General features: G+C 36.7%; 2 protein-coding genes across 2 annotated transcripts; one reads left to right on the forward strand and one right to left on the reverse strand.

Moving 5' to 3' along the window:
- The first annotated feature begins 3,577 nt into the window (after positions 1 to 3,577).
- On the forward strand, positions 3,578 to 16,017 carry LOC147486109 (serine/threonine-protein phosphatase BSL3). Its single transcript, XM_086575154.1, has 21 exons — positions 3,578 to 4,291; positions 4,627 to 4,687; positions 4,800 to 4,878; positions 4,969 to 5,048; positions 5,156 to 5,250; positions 5,373 to 5,472; positions 6,580 to 6,649; positions 7,667 to 7,768; positions 8,049 to 8,130; positions 9,174 to 9,353; positions 9,536 to 9,803; positions 9,910 to 10,153; positions 10,335 to 10,505; positions 10,819 to 11,057; positions 12,817 to 12,901; positions 13,008 to 13,106; positions 13,196 to 13,395; positions 13,491 to 13,566; positions 14,120 to 14,255; positions 14,339 to 14,478; positions 15,215 to 16,017. Exons 1-21 carry the CDS (start codon positions 3,892 to 3,894, stop codon positions 15,296 to 15,298), a joined length of 2,991 nt encoding a protein of 996 aa, XP_086431280.1. The 5' UTR covers positions 3,578 to 3,891; the 3' UTR covers positions 15,299 to 16,017.
- Positions 16,018 to 17,223: 1,206 nt separating this feature from the next.
- LOC147486110 (syntaxin-121-like) lies at positions 17,224 to 18,517 on the reverse strand. Its single transcript, XM_086570595.1, has one exon. It carries the CDS (start codon positions 18,225 to 18,227, stop codon positions 17,346 to 17,348), a length of 882 nt encoding a protein of 293 aa, XP_086426721.1. The 5' UTR covers positions 18,228 to 18,517; the 3' UTR covers positions 17,224 to 17,345.
- Positions 18,518 to 23,230: the final 4,713 nt, after the last annotated feature.

Genomic DNA, 23,230 nt, shown 5'->3' on the forward strand with positions numbered 1-23,230 from the left:
TGGGCCCTTGGGGGATGCAGCTCAATGCATTTCTCATTTATCGCTTTTTGTCGTGGGATGGAGCATCGACTGAATTAGTTGATTTGTCTAATTCTCTACACATAATCGAATCAGGGGTGTATATGGGTACCCAATTATCTGGAACCGAACCAGAATAAAAAATGTTTATAACGGTTTTGGGTCTTCAAATGTTAGACATATTAAAAAAAATGGGTCTTCAAAAACCAAACGGATAAAAAATTATAATTGTTAGAACCGAATAGTAAAAAACCGATACTTACCGGAATTGAACTTGAGACGATTATTATGATTTTGATATATAAAATTTAATATTATATTACACTAAATAAAGACAAATCAAAACATTATAATATATAGTTTTTGTTTGTTAGGTGTAAAAATCTACTATATATATTTAGTTTATATAGCTTAATAGTAAATACGTGTTATTAAATGTATGTTTTATAATATTGCATTAAACATATGTATTGTAAATGTGAATAATAATGTCAACGTCCACACGTATATTATGAATTAACTAATTAATACGTTGTATATATTAACTAATAATACGCGTGTACACACTTGATATATTACACGTGTATATATAGGATAATAAATATATACGTGCAATGCTAACTAACAATATAATTGTGATACATGTACTTATTCTATATATAATGCATATACGTATAATATAATATACACGTGTTCATAAATTGCACGCATACTGACAATTTATGAGATGTACTTAAAGTTTTTAGAAAATTTTAAAAATTATTTAATTTACGACCATTACTTCATTTGAGAGAATAAAAAAATCGGTGGCAAGTGTTATTATTGCACTAAAAACCAATTTTAATATCGATTATATAAATGTGAAAAAGTAATTTTAGCAAATAATAATATATAACCCGAGAAGGAACCGAAATCCGAATCGGAACCGACTTAATTAATGGGTATCGACAGGGTCGGCTCAAGCCTAAACGTAGCCTTAGGCGACCGATCCAAGCGAGTTTTTTTTTTCCTTTAAAATCTATTGAAAAATTTGAAAGCAGCGTGTGTGTGACTGTGTGAGAGAGAGACTTTGAGAAGGAGAGACGTTAGTTAACAACCTTCAATATATATTAAGTTGAGAAAAAATCGAAAAGGCGTTATAGAATGTGGATATTATAGCATATATCGTGGGATTTTATATATTTTTTTGATTATTTAATTAATATATCTAACTAACTGAGGACACTCCCGCAAAAATTAAGATAACTACGTACTAACAACCATTATATTAATCATATAACTCCGAGATGCAAATTGTGTAGTAGTCAATTGGATTAATTTTTTTTCAAACCAATCCACTTCCTTGGTTTAGTGCGTGGGGAGAAAACAAATAGACTCCTAGTATAATTTTTTGTTTTTTTTTTGTTACCTTTTATAAAATACGGTAATATCAAATTTAAATTTATGTAAGGAGAAATAAAGAAATTTTGAGGCCTTCTAAATCTGAGGCCTTAGGCGGCTGCTTAAGTCGTTTTATGGATGAGCCGGTTTATGGATAAACCGGCACTGGGTTTTTTAAATATAAGAAAAAACCAAAAGACCCGAACCTAATAGAAACCGTTAAATATATAACCGAACCGGAACTGACCCAAAACACCCATAAATCAATGGATGCATATGAAGTCAACTAAATCGGCTCCATTAGTATATATATAAGAGGGGTTAATATAAAAACACTGTTTTTGCAGTGGAGGCCCGTGGCTGTAATCCTGTAATATCCTTTCTAAAATAACAGAGATGTTCTTTAAATGACCATCCGTTGACTTTTGCCATGGTTCACAATTTTTATGTTGATGGCACTGATATAGTAACATTAAATTCAAAAAAGAGTGAAAGATTTAAATCAGGATCCTCAAGCAACATTTAAAATTTGAGCATGTCTTCAGTGCGCGAGATGTATGGTGCGCAGGTAATGTGGGCCTTTGGATTATTACTTTTGCCATGCAATACACATGCACCTCTTGGTATGAGTGGCCCTGATTTGATAGTATACCATACGACCTGCGCACCATAGATTTAACCTTAAAATTTAAATCACAGCGAAAAATGAGTAAACTAATATGATGCATGCGTTTAATATCAAAACGATAAAACCACTGTACATCACATCAGTATACTGTAATCTGTATATCGAAATATAGACGGATGATAAATGATAAATCTAGTGAAAGCTCCCAAGTTCCAATCACTCAAATTTAAGTCTTGACTTAAAAAGGTAACTGGCGTACGGGAAGGCTGAAAGTTCGAACGGATTTGCCTCCAATTAGAGGAATCTAGCAGTCACCATTTTGCTGTAAGACCCAAACCTTATGCTGTACGCATGCTGTTATCATTTTGTACTCACCATGTGTTTCTCAATGCTGATTTCATGGAAGAATCCAAAGCCTGTTTGTTCATGCCTTCTCATACACAGTTATTCAGTTCTATTTTATAAGTTTACGACATTAGTTGTTGGAAACTTCAATAACAGCATAATTAAAAAGGTACAAAAGCAAGACTTATGTCTACAGACAAGAAATTTGGAATATAATTCACGAAATTCCAACAAATCGAAAAACCAAAATCTAACACATTTTAGAGTTTTAGATACTTTTCCTTAATTGGAAAGCTAATTAAGTCTATACAAAATTTCCTCGCATCCTCCAACAAGTTAACTGGGACTATACTAACCTATCACATGCACTATAATCACTCTGCTTTTAGACCAGACAGATTTTGACACTTGAGACTTTGAGAGGACCAAAAACATTACCTGCAAGAACAAAGACATTTGAGGTAGTTGTTGCATACTTGCAAGCTGCAATAAGCTTGCATTTAGTTTGCTTGTTCATATCAAATTACCATAGAAAAATATAAAGTGCACTGTCACATGTAGACGTGTTATTTTATGCATAATTTTGGACAAGCACAGCTATCAATCCATTTGTATTTTAATCTTAAAAGTAACTCTGTGTTGTCACCTTCATTTTTTGCAGACAGGCAGTTCAACTTCTCACAAGTGCAAAAGGTTCTTCTTGGTGTTAGGAAACCGGTATTGACCGTTATCCGTTGGATATTTGACCTGTTTAGCCAGTAACCGAACTCCTTTCTTCTAGCTTTTGTGCTTCAGGCCGTACGGATTATCGATCACACAATTCACTTGTCTTGCTTCTTTTCGCCACTTGTGAATGAAGGAGTGAAACTTGGATGCTAAACCCTCATTAAGGAAGTTTGTCTTAAGCAAATATCCACCCTTGAGATTCCTTGTATTGTAGATGGACATTTTGTTTTCCTCAACCAAAATTAGTTAGAATTGGTTTTGCTTTAACTTTCCATTAAATTAAACCTGAGAAGAGTCTATATAATAATAAAAACATAGAGTATACGAAGGTGAAGAAAGAGGCAAATACAACAAAGGTGATTATTATTATTAGAAGAATCCTAATTGACTTATTGTCAAAGATCTGTCAGTCTATGCCACGTGTCAAAAAAGCAAAAGAGGCTGGTAACAAAGCAGAAGAACATAGAGTAGTAGCAGATCATATCCTAGAAAACGAAATTAGAGGAGAGAGAAAAGCAAGAGAGAAGATGTGGGCATGAGAGAAAGAGAGCAAAAATTTCTTCTTTTTGTTCCAATTTTATTTTCCTGTCGATTCCAAAAAAATTCAAATATTTATCTCTAAAACCGATTCGATCCCCTCCTTTCCTTCCCTCTCTCTCTCGAAACAAAGATCTATCATTTCTTTCTTCTGAAGTTTTGTTGTATTGATGGAACACAGAAAAAGAAATGCCACTCAATCACAACCGTCCATTTGATCCTTATAATTTATTATCACCCAATCACGAGGTGAATCGATGGAAGTTGATTCAACAACATCATTATCTATGTCCCCAGAACCCGATTCACCTCCTTCTTCTTCATCTTCAACTCCATCGATCTCCGAAGAACTAGAACAATCTTCAACTACTACTTCATCGCCAACTCAGCAGCAGCAGAGTACTAGTACTAGTGTAATTGGTGGGCCGAGACCGGCACCGAGTTATTCAGTTGTAAACGCGGTAATTGAGAAGAAAGAAGACGGCCCCGGACCGCGATGTGGGCATACTTTAACTGCAGTAGCTGCAGTGGGTGAAGAAGGGAGTTCAGGTTACATTGGTCCAAGACTTATTTTATTTGGTGGTGCTACTGCTCTTGAAGGCAATTCAGCTGCTGCTGCTACTGGCCCACCTTCCCCCGCTGGCAGCGCTGGCATCCGTAAGTTTTTAATTTTAATGAAACGGTTGGTCAGTTGGTGCAATGATATGTGAGCTTGGTGAAAGATATTACCCTAATATGTTAAAATTTTGAGTATTTCAGCATTGCCATTAAGCTTAATTTGGTGGAGCTTGATAGTTTAAGTGTTGGCGATACTAGAATTGGATAAAATAAACCCTAACTTGTTGATTCAATGTAGTTTAACCATTGGTGCTTAGTGAAATAGATATAGGTTGGAATTGGTAAAAGTGGATCGGTTAGTGTTTTTAGTGAAAAGGGGTAAGAGGACGTTTGTTTGGGAATTGTGTCTGACTGCTACAATTGCTGAACTGCAGGACTAGCGGGTGCCACTTCCGACGTTCACTGTTATGATGTATTATCAAATAAATGGTCTAGGTAAGCTTAGAATGGCACTTGTTCCTGTAATTAGTTTGTAAATGCTAATGGATGAATTAGGCACTATTGAGATAGCTATTAAGAAAGAACCTTTTATTGAACTTATTCCCAGGCTTACTCCTCTGGGGGAACAACCTTCACCAAGAGCAGCACATGTGGCTACTGCTGTAGGTACCATGGTGGTTATACAGGTTAGCAGAGACCATCCCTGTATACTGATATGGGAACTGATATTTGAGCTATTATAGTAATATAGTTTGTTGTACTTCGATTGAGTTCAGGGTGGGATTGGTCCAGCTGGTTTGTCAGCTGAAGATCTTCATGTTCTCGATCTTACGCAGCAGCGACCACGGTGGCATAGGTAAGCAAACGGTTAAAATAGTTTTTTCAAGTTTTCCTGTTCTTCATTTGTTAAAAGCACAAAATTGGTTTTTAATTCGTTAATAAAAAAGATGGTCACTTTTGTAGGGTTGTTGTTCAAGGACCTGGCCCAGGGCCACGTTATGGACACGTGATGGCTTTGGTTGGGCAAAGATTTCTTTTAGCAATTGGTGGAAACGATGGTAAATCCCCTTAACCTTTTGATGCTGAGGTCTTTTTCATGTTTTGAAGTAACAACAGTCATGATGGGTGCCAAGGTTCTGAGTGGATCTGATTCACAATCATTGTTTTGTACTTTATTCAGGAAAACGGCCATTAGCAGATGTTTGGGCTCTAGATACAGCTGCCAAGCCTTATGAATGGCGGAAGTTGGAACCAGAAGGGGATGGTCCTCCACCATGCATGTGAGTTTTATGTCTTTTTGTTTGCTCCCATTACTATGCAAATTAACTATGTTTACAATTTATCCAAGACATATTTGTGCTTCTTAAATCGTATTTTAGAGCAGAATTTGTGTGCTTGTAGGTTCACTGAGACAGTTGAGACAATCAAGTGGCAGGCCATTTTTATCTTTTTCATCTACTTTATCCTAGCACTTCTAAGTGTGCCCATTAAGCTAGTTGCCATCGTCACACATTTTCAGTTAGGGGTGTTATGGTTATGGTGGGAGGGGAAGGGAAGGGAGAGGGTGAGGGAAAGGTGGGAGAACATTAAGGTTGATCACCTTGCAAGTTGTGAACTTGTCAGATAGTGTTCTTGAGTAAGGAAGAAGGGAATGTACCTGGTAAAAATTGAACCTGGCTATATATTGTGCTAATGGTTGTGGTGTTTTGGTAATGAGTAGGAGAGCTAATGGTAGTGGTTTCTAGATTCAAGTAAAGGGGCCTAGAGTAATAAGGGGTTAGGGTTTGTATTTCCAGTTTTGTATCTGTTTCTTCGTTCTCCTGTTCCAAAAATGTGTGTTTTCAAAGCTTACATGGAACATCCGGAAGCTCTTTGCTCGTCTGCTGACAAAAAGTTAAGACCTTTATGTATAACATGGCATCTGCCAAGTGCTCCACTTTCCCCTTAAAACTCTCTTCTCTCTGACTATCAGGTTCAAATACCCGCAAAGAGAAAAATGATTGTCCGTCTTCCTTCATTGCATGTGTTTTCTGGCTTTCTGCAATTATCATTCTTCAGTATCATGTTGTTCGTGAGCTCTTTAGATAGACTATGCTTCATGTTTATACAATTTAATGAAAAGAATGTAGGCATATCGGTTTTAAAAAGTCTTTCTATAGAAAAAAATGAACACAGATTCATAATGCTAACGCACAGACATAGATTGCTCTTTTAACTTGAAGAGCCGTATTGCACTAAAATCAGCTTCCCCAATTTTAATTAGAACTTATCGATAAGTTTATGGTTTCTTCTCTGTTTTATAGTTCTAGTAGTTTTATAAATCTTTGACATGAATAATCTCTACTTGGTATGATATTTAGTCTAAGTACCCTGGTATACTTGCATAGGTATGCGACTGCAAGTGCACGGTCTGACGGTCTTCTTCTTCTTTGTGGAGGGAGGGATGCAAATAGTGTGGTAAGTAATATGTTCACTCGAACAAGGTAGTTTTTGTTTTGATCTCATAATTAAGTTGCTTTGATTGTGAAAAATTGAGTAACACAAGAAGCATATGTATTTATTTTTCCACCCCTTCAAAGGTACAGGAGAAAATTTGTATAGGAGAAAGGCACATTTTCTTGCCTTGGTGCTGGAACGTTTTTTGTATTCTCATGAAAATTCTCCACAAAATAGAACTTTTATATAACATATTCTTATGTTGATCCTTATCAAACACAACCTAAAGTTTTTGAAAGTATAGCTCTCATTTCTTCTTCGTTATGAATTGTTAACTGTGGAAGTTAGTATCATAAAAGACTACCTGGTTGGGTTGTCATATGCGTATATCTGTCTGCACTAATGCATTCTTTTGGCTTGTCACAAGGCTGTACATGAGTGTCACTTACACTAACATCTTAGTGGTTTAAATGTCAAGTTCATATTTAGGAGGTATCATATTGATAAGATCCTGCCACAACTACTTACTAGATTACCATAAATAAAATAGCCCTAGCCCCTATATATATATATATATTATTATTATTATTATTTATTTTCTAAAGAACACCAAACTCTTTGCGTTTAGGCAGAGAACACATATGAAGGCTGCTCTTGCATTGATGTATTAGTGTTAATGTTACACCTTTGTGAATGAATGAGTCAATTAGCTTCATAAATATTGTAGTCTGATGAAGTTTACATTGTGTTTCTGTGGTTCAGATGTCTGGACATTTAGACACATTGTTTTTCATTTAGGCACATTGTTTTTTCTCACATGCAATATGCGGAGACCTAAAACGAATATTTGTGTCTTACATAGGAATTCGTTGATACTTGGGCTTGATACTCTGTAGCTCTGTGTCTCATAATAAAATTATACTGATTTTACACTTTTCTGCTTATTAATGTTGTAATTGAAATATTTGCATCATGTATTGTATTATATATGGCTCATATAATTAATTGACGTTTTCTTCTTATATTTTAATCCTTTAGCCTTTAGCAAGTGCATACGGTCTTGCAAAACACAGAGATGGACGTTGGGAATGGGCAATTGCTCCTGGTGTCTCTCCATCCCCGAGATATCAACATGCAGCAGTACGTTCATTATTTATTTATTGATTTTCATATCCTTTTTAAGATTTCGGTAGCTGTCCCCAAGATAACATAAAAGAACAATTTTGTTACTTGCCTGTGGATTGTGGTGGAGGTGGGACTTTGTTGCTCGATATGGTCTAAACCCCAACAACCTTCCCACTTCAGTAATTTTAACATTGTCCCCCATCACCCACTCCCATTCCTAGTATCAAAGTTATTGCATCTTGATGTAGTTTGGATCATCAATAACTAAACATCCCTGCTTTATGCTTTTGTCTAGGTTTTTGTTAATGCCCGGCTCCATGTATCTGGAGGAGCACTTGGTGGTGGTCGTATGGTAGAAGACTCCTCAAGTATCGCAGGTACATTTTATGGTTTTGATTTTTTCTTTCCTCGTTATTGGTTGTTTTAGTACGTAGGGAATTTTGATCGTTCAGTTGACGAATGAATATAAGATGTTTAGTTGATGTAGCGAAGTCGGTGTTTGGGCAAGAGATTGACACAACTTCTTGCCTCCTAGAGCCTCACATCATGTTTTTTCTTCGTTGTATGCATTCTAGCCTTTCTAGGATATTCCATCTAAATGATGAACCTTTCCGCAAATGTGCTGCCAAGCTGTGTAACTTGGTTAGTAGACTCGTAAAGGGACAAAACCTATGTTACATGGACACACCATATTTCAAAAATAATCTGTGTCGGATACGTATCCACGTGTCCGTATCGGACACACACGGACACATATTGTGTGTGATATACCTTAGTTTTTTATATTTCGCCGTGTCAGACACTCCGTATCCGTGTCGGATATGGGTCGGATATGGACACACGTGTCCGTGTCAATGTAACTTAGGACAAAACAAGTACAAGGCAGGAAGTATTATGAGAATTAGTCTCTTCATTTCTCTTCTTATACTGTACGGAGGTTTTAGTCCTACACTGGAGTAGTGAGCCTTTCTTCAGAACACATAGTACCAGTTATATCACTGTGTCACAGCCAATAGTTGATTAGTCACTCACTGTTAAGACTCGTGAGTCGTCCACTTGAGGTGCAAACTTTGGAAATGAGTGATGGACATTGGATGTGAGCTATATTGAATGTAAAAGCTAAACAAAGACGTCACATGTAAGGAACCTCTTACATATATACAAATTTCTTCTATATATTGTAGGTTCCAACGTATATGTCCTAACACTCCTTTACTACTCCTCTCTCCCCCTCCTCCAACACACACTCACACAAATTCCTTATTTAAAAGAAAAATGCTTGATACTTCTTTCCAGTACATCTTTGAAAATAGTTGATAAACCCACACCATCTTGCAGTTATTTAATGGATGTGTATATATTCCAAATGATGGTTCTCCGGCCGGAAGTCTTACAAGTACCTGGATTTCTCTATGTTTAGTGTTGGATACTGCAGCAGGGGTCTGGTGTGACACAAAATCTGTTGTGACTAGTCCTAGGACGGGAAGATACAGTGCTGATGCAGCTGGTGGAGATGCTGCAGTTGAATTGACGAGGCGTTGTAGACATGCAGCTGCTGCTATTGGTGATTTGATATTTATTTATGGTGGTCTACGTGGTGGTAAGATGTGAAACTTATTCTATAACCTCTCTAGTTTTTCTCTATGAAAGCAATGCCTGTTTTGAAGTGCATCTTCTCTATCTCTGTAAGGATATGTTGACTCAAAATTGTTACAACTTTGTTTGATTGTGCATTTAGGAGGTGAAGTAGCATATTTAATATAAGTGGTGTTTGTGTTGTAGGGGTATTGCTAGATGACCTGCTTGTTGCTGAAGACCTGGCTGCTGCAGAAACCACAAGTGCAGCATCACTGGCTGCTGCAGCTGCTGCATCAACCAATGGACAAGCCGGGAGACCATCTGGAAGGTATGGGTTTGTTGATGAAAGGACAAGGCAGGGAGGTCAAGATGCAGTTTCTGATGGTGCGGTTGTTCTGGGAACTCCTGTTGCACCACCAGCTAATGGAGATATGTATACTGATATAAGCACTGAAAATGCCATGCTTCAGAGGTCAGTTGCAGTTTATGCCCAGTAATGTGCACCAGAAATGGGCACATTGTACTCATTTGGTTTTTATAGTATTAGGTTGAGCTTCTCAGAATTGATTGTCTTGCAGGCGATTGAGCAAAGGAGTTGAGTACTTGGTTGAAGCTGCAGCAGCAGAAGCTGAGGCTATTAGTGCCACATTAGCCGCTGCCAAAGCCCGGCAAGTGAATGGAGAAGTCGAACAGCTGCCTGATAGGGATCGTGGAGCAGAGGCTACCCCAAGTGGGAAACAGATCCCCACCCTGAATAAAACCCTCGATTCTGTGTTACCAAATAACACCCCACCACCTGGAGTTCGATTACACCACAGAGCTGTCAGTATTATACTTCTAATCTTGTTTTAATGCTTTTGTTCCTATTGATTCTGTTTGGATTGGCACGAAAGATGCTATGTTCTGCATATGACTTCAGTTTTCCATCATATTTCTATTTATTTTATTTTTATTTTTACTGGTAAATTTGTCATCATTGTTCTTAATTGGTGTATACTTGCAGGTGGTTGTGGCTGCAGAGACAGGTGGAGCTTTAGGTGGTATGGTCAGACAACTTTCAATTGATCAGTTTGAAAATGAAGGTAGACGGGTTAGCTATGGTACTCCTGAGAGTGCTACCGCAGCAAGGAAACTATTAGATCGGCAAATGTCCATCAATAGTGTGCCTAAGAAGGTATTGAAGATGGTTTACTAAATGTATTTTGAGCATTATAATCTTGTTATGTTGCGAGGAACTTAAGTTTGCACCAGTTGAATTGCTTTGCGGCAGTTGTTGCCTCCCACAAAATCTCTATCCCAGAACCATCCGAATTCTTGAGTGTCTTCATAAGATAATGTGACTGTAATGTTTATATGTCCAAATATCTGTTTCCATACTCTTGATTACTTTTTATATGAAAGGCAGTTTCTATTTTCTGACTGAAAAGTTTTCCTTCAAGTTTTTTAAATCCCCGATCTTCTCTTTTGCTTTATCTTTTCGTCCCCAGGTGATTGCTCATCTTCTGAAACCTCGTGGTTGGAAACCTCCAGTGCGAAGGCAATTTTTCCTAGATTGTAACGAAATAGCAGAACTTTGTGATAGCACAGAACGGATATTTGCCAGTGAACCAAGTGTTCTGCAGATAAAGGCTCCTGTCAAGATATTTGGTGATTTGCATGGGCAATTTGGAGATCTTATGCGCCTCTTCGATGAATATGGAGCTCCTTCTACTGCTGGAGATATAGCGTAAGCCTTTCTTTGACACAATTTTTGGTTTGCTGTATAGCATGTATTTTGGTTCTCAATATGTATCCTCACGTGTATGTGTTATGTCTGGTGGGTATACTATTTGGTTGTACTGCTATTTTGCTTTAGATGCTTCAGCATTTGTTCACCATGTTAACTCATGAAAGAAGAAACATGAGATAACACCTTTATACCTTTAGCATATTGGTTGCATACTAGATTACAGGAGAGGCACTATAACAGTGTAAAGGGCTAGTATCTGATGGGATTCTCCATTGTTTCCTCCACAAAGGCTAAATTGTAGTTGGAGAACTGCATGTCAAAAATGACGTTTTCCACATGAATTTCTTTCCAATTCTCCACGTCATTACACACTCGCATTCACATATGATCTGCATTTTATTTGCTGGAGTGGAACTAACAAATGTAAAGAAGAATTAATTTTAGGGTGCTAATGGCTATAACTTAGGCCAGTTTAACTTGCATGCCAAATCAGGTAGATATCTAGTGGGAATGACATATTATTTGTTCAATGAGACAAATTGTCTAATAGCTTTGCTAGGTGGTGGGGCAGTGTTTGGTTGATGGTGAAGGTTGCTCACACTGCAATGACTATACATCTTCCAGCTTAGGCATCTTCTCTGATAACACAAGTCAGTCTACTTCTTGTTGCGGTAGATCATTTTTTCTATTTCTAAGATTGTAGGCTGTACAATCGAGAGAACTTGTAACCAGTGTTGCTGTTCACATCTTAGACAGTTCCCTCATTTTCCCTGTTGAGATGTATAGAGATGTAGTAGGCGTCCTTAGTAGGAATTTTCTTTACTTGTTTGTATTAACCATGTTTGCCCGCCCTTGTAATAGAGCCCAGTTACAGTGGTTTATGGTTTCTAGATACTTGAAGGTTAAGGTGGTGATATTATTATATATAGGGTTTGTAGGCTCCTTAGTTAGGGGATCTGTGTTTACTGAGAAGAACAGTATTGTTAGCGAGTTATTATTTCTCTGATAAATTAAGTGCTAATTATGTCTTTATTATTCCGCTGCGTACTTACATCATCTAGTCCCATATTGGTCGCCAATTGTTATTGAGTTACTCCGCATCTACTGATAAATTAATCCACATGTTTTGGCTCAAGTTACACCACACGTGTGGTGGCATGTTGAGATATATACTCCCTCATTGGACATTTAAAGCCTTACATTATAAAAATATTGGGGCCGTTCCACTCATTGATAATTGGTTTTGAGTTGAATGCCCCAAATTTAAGAGTCGTCATAGTTGTTTAGTTTTTTCCTGGCGAATCATTGCAATCAACCAAAATATTGTTTTACTATTCAACTGTATCCTATGCCCTTTAAAAGGAAAATGATAAATAAATAACCTCAATTTCATCGAGTCCATTCCTGGGATGAAATAAAGATCACAAAAATCCCCATTACGTCTTGAGTGGGGAAAACCTGATTGTGCTGACAGGCTACATAGCATTCCACTAGTATTCGCAGATTCTGACTTCAGATTCACATTTTTCGGACTGTTGATTTTGAAATTATAACTCAACACATATGTGGCCTACAGATTTTAAATCCTTAGCTTTAGTGAGTATATAATGCTTTTCTTTCTAAATGGTTATGGCCCTAACTAGTTGGACACCTGTAGGAAAAGTAATTGCGTTTTACATTATTTTGAGTTAAAGTTCAGCATTATTGCTATCAGAAATTTGTTCTAGCCATGCTGATTTTGTGCGTGTGTCCGCAGTTATATTGATTATCTATTCTTAGGAGATTATGTTGATCGGGGCCAGCACAGTTTGGAAACTATTATTCTTCTACTTGCTTTAAAGGTATCACTTATTCACTTCATAATTTGTACTAGTCTTCTTGGTATTTAGTTTCATTGTATGTTGTTTCTAGGTCTCCGTTTGTATGTGATAATTTGTGTTATTCCAGGTTGAGTATCCACATAATGTACATTTAATTCGTGGAAATCACGAGGCAGCAGATATCAATGCTTTATTTGGCTTCCGAATTGAGTGCATTGAGCGCATGGTATTTTCTGTCAATTTACACGGTTTACTGCCACCTTTTTGCTCTCTATAGTTAGATTGCAGAGACCAATATTATGAATGTGCTTTCAGGGTGAACGGGATGGTATCTGGGCTTGGCATCGCATAAACCGATTATTTAATTGGCTTCCTCTGGCAGCTCTAATTGAAAAAAAAATTATCTGTATGCATGGTGGCATTGGTCGGTCAATAAATCATGTAGAACAGATTGAGAGCCTACAACGACCAATCACAATGGAAGCAGGTTCAGTTGTTCTTATGGATCTATTATGGTTAGTGAATTGTTAACCCGTTCTACATCTCTGCAATGTGATTAATATTTCACATGCTATCTGACACTCATTGTAATTGTGATTTCTGTTTGTAGGTCTGACCCAACAGAAAATGATAGTGTTGAAGGATTGCGCCCAAATGCTAGAGGTCCTGGTTTAGTTACTTTTGGGGTGAGTGTGTATTTTTTTTTTTCAATACTTATGTTGAACAAGTTTGGAATATGGTTTCAGTGTTGACGCAAGTATAATTCAAAGAGTATTTATATGATATGTCACAGGTTATTACTTTGTCTTTTCGGTTATATATAATAAATCTCTATCTTATGGATAAAAAAAAGAAAGAAAGAAAGAAAGAACGTATGCATATAATATTTGTATCAATTTTGCACCAGGGATGCATCATAAGGTGCAATTATAGTGAGAGAAAATGTTGCACCAGGGATGCATCATAGGTGCAATTATAGTGAGAGAAGCTAGATTAGGATGTGCTACATAGATTAAGCGGTAGCTGGTCAAAATGGAGGAACACTTAACATTATTGTCTGCTTTATAGTGAAATCATGGTCTGAAAATATTAGCTTTATTCTGCTTTATGGTCCATCAGATATAATACATATGGATGTGTGTAAGAGAGAGCTCTTTTCTTATTCTTCTTTTTACTTTTTGTATCTCTCCAATTTTGTGCATGAGATGCACTATTTATGTCTAAATCATGGTGTTGCAGCCTGATCGTGTCATGGAATTTTGCAATAACAATGATCTCCAGTTAATTGTTCGTGCCCATGAGTGTGTGATGGATGGCTTTGAGCGTTTTGCCCAGGGTCATTTGATTACTCTTTTCTCGGCCACCAATTACTGCGGTATGCTTGCTTCTCAAAGTCACCTATCTGAAGCTGTAGATGATCCTTTCCTCATTTGTGCTTTCCTGTTTTTTCTTCTATAGGTACTGCAAATAATGCCGGGGCCATTTTAGTTTTGGGAAGAGACCTTGTGGTAGTTCCAAAACTCATTCATCCGTTACCCCCAGCTATAACTTCGCCAGAGGCGTCTCCAGAACGCCATATAGAGGATACATGGATGCAGGTCTGTTTCACCTTCTCTGCTTTTTATTTATATAAAGTATCTTGTAGATCCCGTGCTTACCACATCCAGTTCTCTATTCCGATTTTATCTTAAACACTGGGAAGTGATACTTCCCAGAAGATTATGTTATACATTTCACTATAATAGATTTGTCTTATGCTAGTGAAATTAGATATTCACCTGTCCGCGTGTTAGTCTTTTCTTATTGAGGTACATAAATACCATTGACATACTGGTAGGCTGGTAGCAGTGATTGTTTTATAAACGTAACATCCAACAATACCGTACTGGATTTAACAATGATAAGGTCGTTTGTTGCGACTGATGATAGAGATTAGATTACATAATTTCTCTTGAAAGAAGAGTTTGCCTTTGAGCGTTTTCCCCAAGTTATGGAAAAAGGCAATTAAACTTATTTACGCATCTTAGTCGGATAGAATACTGATAGATGTTCTAACAGTGGCATTCTCGTAATTGGATGAATATTTTATGAGAGCTTTTGTGTAATGGAAAATAAAGAAAGTATTTAGGTAAAGGGTTAGAATAGTGGCTGATATGGCACTGTCAGTGGCGATGGTGCCCGCGTAGAGAGAGACTAAGGAACTTCATCTCTGCATTGGCACAGAAAATAGATATTTCCTTAAAAACATGTACTTTTCTTGGCCTTACACCTTGTGATTGACGTTGTTCTGTTTATTTTTTTTTTGTTTTGTGTTTGTGTGTGTGGGGAAAACAGGAGCTTAACGCTAACAGACCACCAACACCTACGAGAGGCCGTCCGCAAGTTGCAAACGATCGTGGTTCCCTTGCTTGGATATAAGATTTAATCTCAGGTGACTGGTATTATTTTGAGGGCCTGAAGAGCCGGTGGTCATCTTACCAACTGGTATTAGGCGGTTCTTTGTACAAAGCTTGAAGATTGCTAGAACTGCAGTCTGATACCTAATACAAGTTGAAAATTCCATGGGAACCTCGAGTGTATGCCACTTGACTGGTTGGGCAGGAGTTGGGGACACTATGACTTAAAACTCAGGTTGCAGGCATTGAGAGTGGTTGAGACGATGCACTTCAACATACCAAAAACGTGATACGGGGGTCCTTCAGAGGTTGTCGCTTGTATATTGAGCTACAGGGAGTTAAGCACAGGTTTTGTTTCATCATTGGAGTGGTAGGGGTTGGGTTAGGTATAATTTTTTTTCTATTTTATTTTTTTTATGCTTGCTTGGCAATTTTTGCAAGAGGACAGAAGGGTTTTCCGTATATGGTGGTGAGATATAATTTATATTAACGTCCATGTATCATAGTGATTTTACCATGTTGTCAGGATACCATAGTGTAATTTTATTGTTCTGTTTGTACCATGTAACTTTTGTGTGAAAAGAAGAAGCCTTTTTTTGTTCAATGTTATTTGGGCAACTAACAAGTCAGGGCACAGTACAGTTTCTATATATTCATTTTATTAAATTGGGCGTATGTAAAGACAGTGATTTAGAATGTGGTTATTCCTAATATAATAGATTGGCAATGTCTTCATGATCTTATCATTTGTTCTGTCTTTATTGTACTTCTATTAATATTGTTCTCCTTTATTTTGGGATTAGCCATATTTTCTTAACTTCATCTGAGATACTCTATCTGATGTAATGTAACTTAATATATCTCATAGTTTCAAGCAAAAGTCTTGGAAGGAACAATTGAGACATAAGTTCGCTCGGTCAAACCGATATCACTTAAAATTTTCTCAAGACGATACAACTATCAAACTTATGGCACAGAGTAAACTTGTTGGTTTTTCTCAACTTTGATAGCTCGTTGATGTTCCACAAAACCACATCTGAGATGTGAGATGAGACAACCGAGAAGTAAAATATTTAGTCGTGTCCTCGTGTGAAGGTAGTCATATATCATCCCTGTCTCTTATAGTCTTATTAAAGTGGATGTCACTTGTTAAAATCTGGATTAAAATACTACAAATTGATGGAAAGAAGTACACTTGTAAAAAGAGCATTTAGAGGAAAACCGATGGAAGAAAACAACATTAAGGATGCATAAGAACACTTTATCCCTCCCCCACCACCCAAGACTCCAAGAGGAACTCCACAGTTACAATGAAAATCTCCTTCCAAACTCATAGTGAAGTTGGATTTAATTGCAATGTGCCAAGTGTCATTAAGTCATTTTGAATTGTCTCAGTGTGCCAAAAAATTGTTACATAGCCAGTGGATTGGATCTAAAATCTAAACACCATAATTCCGAGATCCAGAGCTTGTACTGTTTTCTTTAGAATTTGGTTCTTTTTAGTAACTGTCCAAAATACCAGGACGGCTCGTGAGTTGTGACTTGTGACTGTCCAACATGCCTGGATTACTTGTGTAGGACCTGTGGTGTAGTCTGATAACACCGTATATTCCAAACGTTACCTGGGCAACCTAGCTACCAGGATTGGTTTTGAACTCGGGAACTCAGATGATGAAGAACTTATCCAGAGTCCAGACACAAGAGTTTTAATTCGTGCGTGCATCACTAATTGCATGCGTCTCAAGGAAAAGAAAATGTGAACCTAAGTATCTAACATTGTGTACCGAAGTACACGATTTTGAATCTGATTGACCAAGTCGACCTTTCCATGACTATGCTCTAATGAGTTATATAGAAAATTAGGAAATTGCCAGCTTACGGCTGAAGGCTAATTTTTTTTTAGATATTTGGATCCATTACCATCATAATGAATTTGAAAGGACAACATTTGTACATAGAAATATATATCATAATGTGGAAACATTCGGTGAATAAAAGCGTAATACAAGCAAACAATTATATGGGCAAAAAGTAAAAACGAAAAACAAATCAAGAATCCAAACCACTATTTACTTGCGAAGAACAATTGGAAGAATGACAATTAAGAGGATGATTAGGAGGAGTATGATGGCATAGCATGTCCATTTGCGAGAATTCCTTTGATGTTTCTTAGCAATCTGTAGTTGTTTAGTACCACCCTGGACGAAAGAATGAGCCCGGCCAACCTGACTTTCAATGTCATCCAGTTGCTCACCTTGTGCTTGAACCAACACAGATATGTCAAGAAATACTTGGTGCAACTCCTGCAGACTCCTTTCTATTTCCTTAACTGCGATATGCCTTTCTTGTATTTCAGAAATAGTGTCCACCAGTCTCCCTCTTCCTTGTTCTTGTATTGCCTTTTGCATAAACGTTTCGCTTTCGCCTGTTGATATTAAGTCCTCTACTGTTTGATCATCTGGCTTTTCACCTGTCACTGTGTAGTATCTACGCTCAACTGTTTCTTTGTACTCTAACGCGATCTGTTGCCTAAGCTTGTTGAAGTTCTCCATGGACTCTATGAGTTTCTTTTTTAGGCCGTTCACAATTGAGGTTCGAGTGCGGTCAGAAGAGCTGCCTGGACCACAACCAGGGAGGTTTCTGTTAGCTGCGTTGGCTCGGTCAATGGACTCAAGACGGAGTTTGATCGTTTTAGCCTTCTTGAGAGCAAGAGTAACATCGGCGTCCATCCTAGAACGAAGATTCTTGATAGACTTAGCATTGTGAAGAGTCTTGCTCTCTTCATGAGATGCTTGTAACTTCTGGTGCAACTTTTCTACCTCTTTGAGTTCACCCTTGATCCCTTCAATATCTTCGAAAAACTTATCTAAGCTAATCCCGATTGAGCGCATCTCAACGCTGTTGGCATCTTCTCTAGATGGAGAGAAAGAACGTGGCAAAAGGTCGTTCATCCTTCAATAAGAATATTGATAATTCAAGTGACAAAGTATACAATATCCTTCAACAAACACTAAGTGGTTTGTGATTTTTAAACTTTGAGTCTTGAGTCTTGGATTATAGATGGGGATGGGCGTGGAGGAAGAGAAACCGTGGCATTTGGGACTAACTTGTAGCCTGCCTGTTTGGTATGACTAGTCAAACATGTACCATTTTCCAACTTTTCTATCTTTCCTGGCTTTTGCTAGAAATGTAGAATGTTCATATGTAAAATGGATTTTTTCCTTGGGAAAGTGCATGAAGTCAACTAGCTGTGAAAGGAATAGAAGAGAGGAAAGTTTATAGTTATTTCGATCTGGTGACTTCAGCAAAGACTTTTTCTTTAGTTTTCAATTGAACAAAATGAGGTATCCTGGAAATAGTTAAAAATCTACAAAGAATAATGGGTCCTAACAATATATTTCTATTGGTTAAATCCATTTTCGGTCAGTAACACAGTTTTTTTGGGCACCCACTCCACTAATCAGAAGCTGAAATTTTGTGGACAGCAAACAGTTGCCTGTCCACAAACTTTTTCTGAAGAATAAAACATATGTAGTAGAAGATTTGGTCTTTCAAGGTTCATATATGACGTTTCTAACAATCAAAGTTTTGATCCTCTAAAACGTGTTTTAACACCTAGAAATTTTTGTGTTTTTTTCAGAAGGCGCCCTAAATGGACTTCTCTAACCAACCTTGTGACTTGTGAGTAGTTAATGAATTCTAATTTATATATTTTAAAAAAATGAAGAATATATAACTAAGTCATTTCCAGTCTTTATATATGCCACCTTTGATCTGTTTGATTTTTCTGTCACCAGACATTAAAAGAGTCCGCATCAATCTATATCATTAGTCCAAATAGTTGAGATCATAACCGCGATAATCCACTTCATCCATTCGATTATATATATAGGCTTCCATAGCTTGATCAGTAGTGCATCCTGTACCGGATAATGTGGAATAACTTCAGGGATACAAGAATATGATTTCCCTAAACCTTTGTTGAGTTTTTAAGTGAAGGACAGAACAACTTGCTTCTAAAGTAATTCAACATTTGAGGGAAAGAAATAATAATAATAATAATACAGATCTCATGGACACGTACCCAGGAGCTCCATACAGTAACTGTACCGCAATCTCCTTGAGAAGCTTTTGTTTTTACCACGGAAATTTGAATCATCATAAAGCCAATTGTGGCCATTTGTTTACAAGTTTTATTGATTTCATTGAAGTAGTGTCATCAGTATTCGAACAATAATGCTATATCTGTTGGAGTTATCCTTCACATGAAGAGAAAAAGATCTTATTATCTTAGAAAAATGTGGGGGTTGAGGAATAGTAATTTGGTGTCACGTTTGTGTCCGTCACAGGGGCAAAATCGTAATTTCCTCACTTAACAAAACTTCTAGTGTTTCTCGATTTTTCCTCTCTCTAATCACCTCTCTCTCTGCTCGGTCTCTCTATTTCGCTTTAGCTTGGAAGTCGCCCACCCTTTCTCTCAAATTCATCCCCGACATCATCGCACTCAAAACCCATTGAATGCTTTAACCCAACTTCGTTCAAAACCTACCTAACATTTAAGGAATTTTCGAAGATTCAAGCTTGCTCTTGAGGTAAATATTGTTGTTTATAATGGGCTTTTGAGTTTTCGAATATTCAACTTTTTGGTTTATTTAGATTGGGGTTTTGAGTTTTGTTGTTTTCATGGGGTTTATTTAGAATGGGCTTAATCACGTACTGCAGGCAAACATCTAATAGTGACACTACGAGCTTCAACATGAAATACTTTAGTTACTTTAAGTACTAAGAAAACACAAATTTGTTTATTTATCTTAGTGAAGACACTAGATTGTATGTGAAGACATATTTGTTTATCTATCTTAGTGACCACTAGATTGACCAAAATGAATTGCTCTTATGCACCGCCTTCTCTTCTACTGCCTTCTCTTCTACTGTATACATGTGAAACCACAAGTGCCTTTATAGAATAATAATTGTGGTGGAAGCATAGTACAAAATATCAAGATATGGGTATTTATCGATATTCAATTTCTGGATATGTATCGTGGATATATCTCTCTAAGAGGGGGGGATATATCCACGATACATGCAAATATTTGATATTATTTCACATGCAAATATTGTGGATATATCCAAAATATCGACAAATATCGTAGATATTGTGGATATTTATTGATATATCATGATATATTATTTATATTTATTTGAAATATAATGGTAAATATTAAATAAAATTATTATATACACAAAATATCGCAAAATATCACAAATATCGTCGAAATATCACCAATATTTGCAGTCGTATATATCTCTGAACATATCGTAATATTTATATATCTTTATCTGAAATTTGGATAGATATCTCCAAATATCACGATATATCGGGATATTTTGTACTATGGGTGGAAGTGCTTGAAAAACAAGATGGTATCCAACACTATGAAAACATCATGTCCCTTGATTACTCCTATTTCTTAATTAAGGGAGGCCGTTTTATTTTTTATTTTATTGGTATTATACAGTTCAAACTGATGGTCCTGGTCAAATAATACATATGCTTGCACTTGGCAAAAATCTTACTCTGATAGGTCTAATTATCTCTGGTGTATACCAGTTCAATTTGCTACTTCAAATTTGCAACTCTTTTTACCTTTCAATGAATCTTCCAAGCATTTTTATCGCTTTAGTCTGAGAATATTATCAAGAGCTAAATGCAGACTTCTAATCTAAGTGGTCCAATAAACTCTATGATTATTGAAATTAAACTCTAAGTGGTCTAATAAACTCTATGATTAAGGTGCTCATTTTGGTAATTGTTTACATTATGTTGTGTTTGTATTTACTTATTTTTTATTTTATTTTTATTTTTATTTATTTATTTATTTATGATTGGTTTGATTATATATTTAATGATCAGGTTGTGCATGTTCTTCTCGCCACCATTTATTCTCATTTGCACTCCAAATGGAGAACTCGGCCCAAGAGAACTCATTGGTACTTAACGGAATTCATGATTGTTTGGATTGGTAACGACTGAGACAAAGAAATCGATGCCAAAACATGACTGAGGAACAACTTTATGCGCATAAGGAACGCGAACGTCTACGTCAGCGAGATAGAAGACAACAAATGACTGCTGAACAACGATCTATTGAACTAGAGCGGAAACATGAATACTATATGCGGCGAAATAATGGTTTAACTAGCGACCAGGTTCAACTCAATCATGATAGATGCCAAAAGATGAGTGAAGAACAACTTTCCGCGCATAGGGAACACGAATGTTTGCGTCAGCGAGAGAGAAGGCATCGAATGACTGCTTAACAACAATCTATTAATCGGGAACGGAGACGTGAGTACTATAGTCGTCGAAAGAATGCTTCAACTGGTGAACGAGTCAAACTCAACCATGATAAACCACAAGAAGGCCCTACCAACGTCAAAGGACCAAACCAACTGCATTCCCAAGGAGAATACATTCAAGGCGTCGATAAGATTTCACAACATTCAGGTAATTGATTGCTTGGTTTATGTTATTTTGATTAATATATGCTTATTTATTTAGACTTTGCTATATTTAATACTGTAGACCATATCCAAGTACGGTCCCAAGAAAAATCTACCCAAGTTGACGCTCAAAGTTCACAACGTTCAGGTAATTAAATACTTGGGTTCTACTGTTATATATATATATATATATATATATATATATATATAACATCTATTTAGACTTTAGTATATTTAATTCTATATTGTTGATTTTCATTATTTATGCACGTTCTATTTTTTTACTTCAGGTGTCACTATTGTTGAGTATGACGTAAACGTAAATCATTTGCTCTCTCTACTGAGGCAACATATTGAGTCAGAGTTTAGTAGATTCACTGGTAATTACTTGCCAGTCACCCTTGAAGTTGATGGTCGCACATTTCCAGTTAATATTGGTATGTAGATTTTTATGTTTATACTTCAGTTTATTTCTTTATTAATTTGTTTGTTATATTTGATATTATTAGGTTATTATTGTTATCAATTCATTGTTGATGTTATTACTAGCTAATTTTTTTGTTTTTTGTTTTTGTTTTTGTTTTTTTGAAAGCTGTTGACAACGTAGGAAATCCAAATGTTGACTTAAATGATGTTTATATTGAGAATGACCTACTTCGTTCACGACATGCATTTACGGATGAAATTCATTCTACAGATATAGCTACAACCACAGGTTCACTTCTCTTGGAATTTTCTCTGGTCAATATACTAATTTCTTACTTAAATTTATCTGATCTTTTGTAAAATATCTAGCAGCTACACTAGATAATAACATATTTTCATCCGATGGTATTAGATCAAAAAGGACATCATTGCGTTCATACCACAATAGTGCAAGAGGCTTTGAAGATAACCCTTATATTGAACCGTTCTGACTCCAAAGTTTTAAAACATGTCATCACTATGGAGCGAAATTATTTCCTTCTGAGACAAGTAGTCTTTGTTATCTTAACGGGTAGGTCAGACTCCCTTTGCTAGCACCTTCACCCGAATTAGCATATCTATACACGTCACAATCAGCTGATGGTATTCATTTTCGAGATAATATTCGTTCATATAACCATGTGTTCTCTTTTACTTCCATGGGAGTTCATATTGATGATGCTTTGGCAAATGGTAGAAATGGTGTGTACACATATCGTGCCAGAGGTGCCATATATCATCGAATTGGTGGTTTCCTACCACGACCTGGTGACCGACCGGTTATTTGCAAATGTATATTTATGACACTGACCATGAATTGGAGTACCGTCTAACTGAGAGAAAAATTCTTGATAGACGGGTTTTGGCTATCCTGAAAAAGGTGTTAGACTCAAACAATACCTTAAATCAGATGCTGTTTGCATGAAAGATGGTTTCTGCAAAAAAACATATCCGAAGGAGTTTGCCGAAGACACAGTTCAAG

This window comes from Coptis chinensis, chromosome 7 (genome assembly GCF_015680905.1).
Source record: "Coptis chinensis isolate HL-2020 chromosome 7, ASM1568090v1, whole genome shotgun sequence".
Classification (NCBI taxonomy): domain Eukaryota; kingdom Viridiplantae; phylum Streptophyta; class Magnoliopsida; order Ranunculales; family Ranunculaceae; genus Coptis; species Coptis chinensis.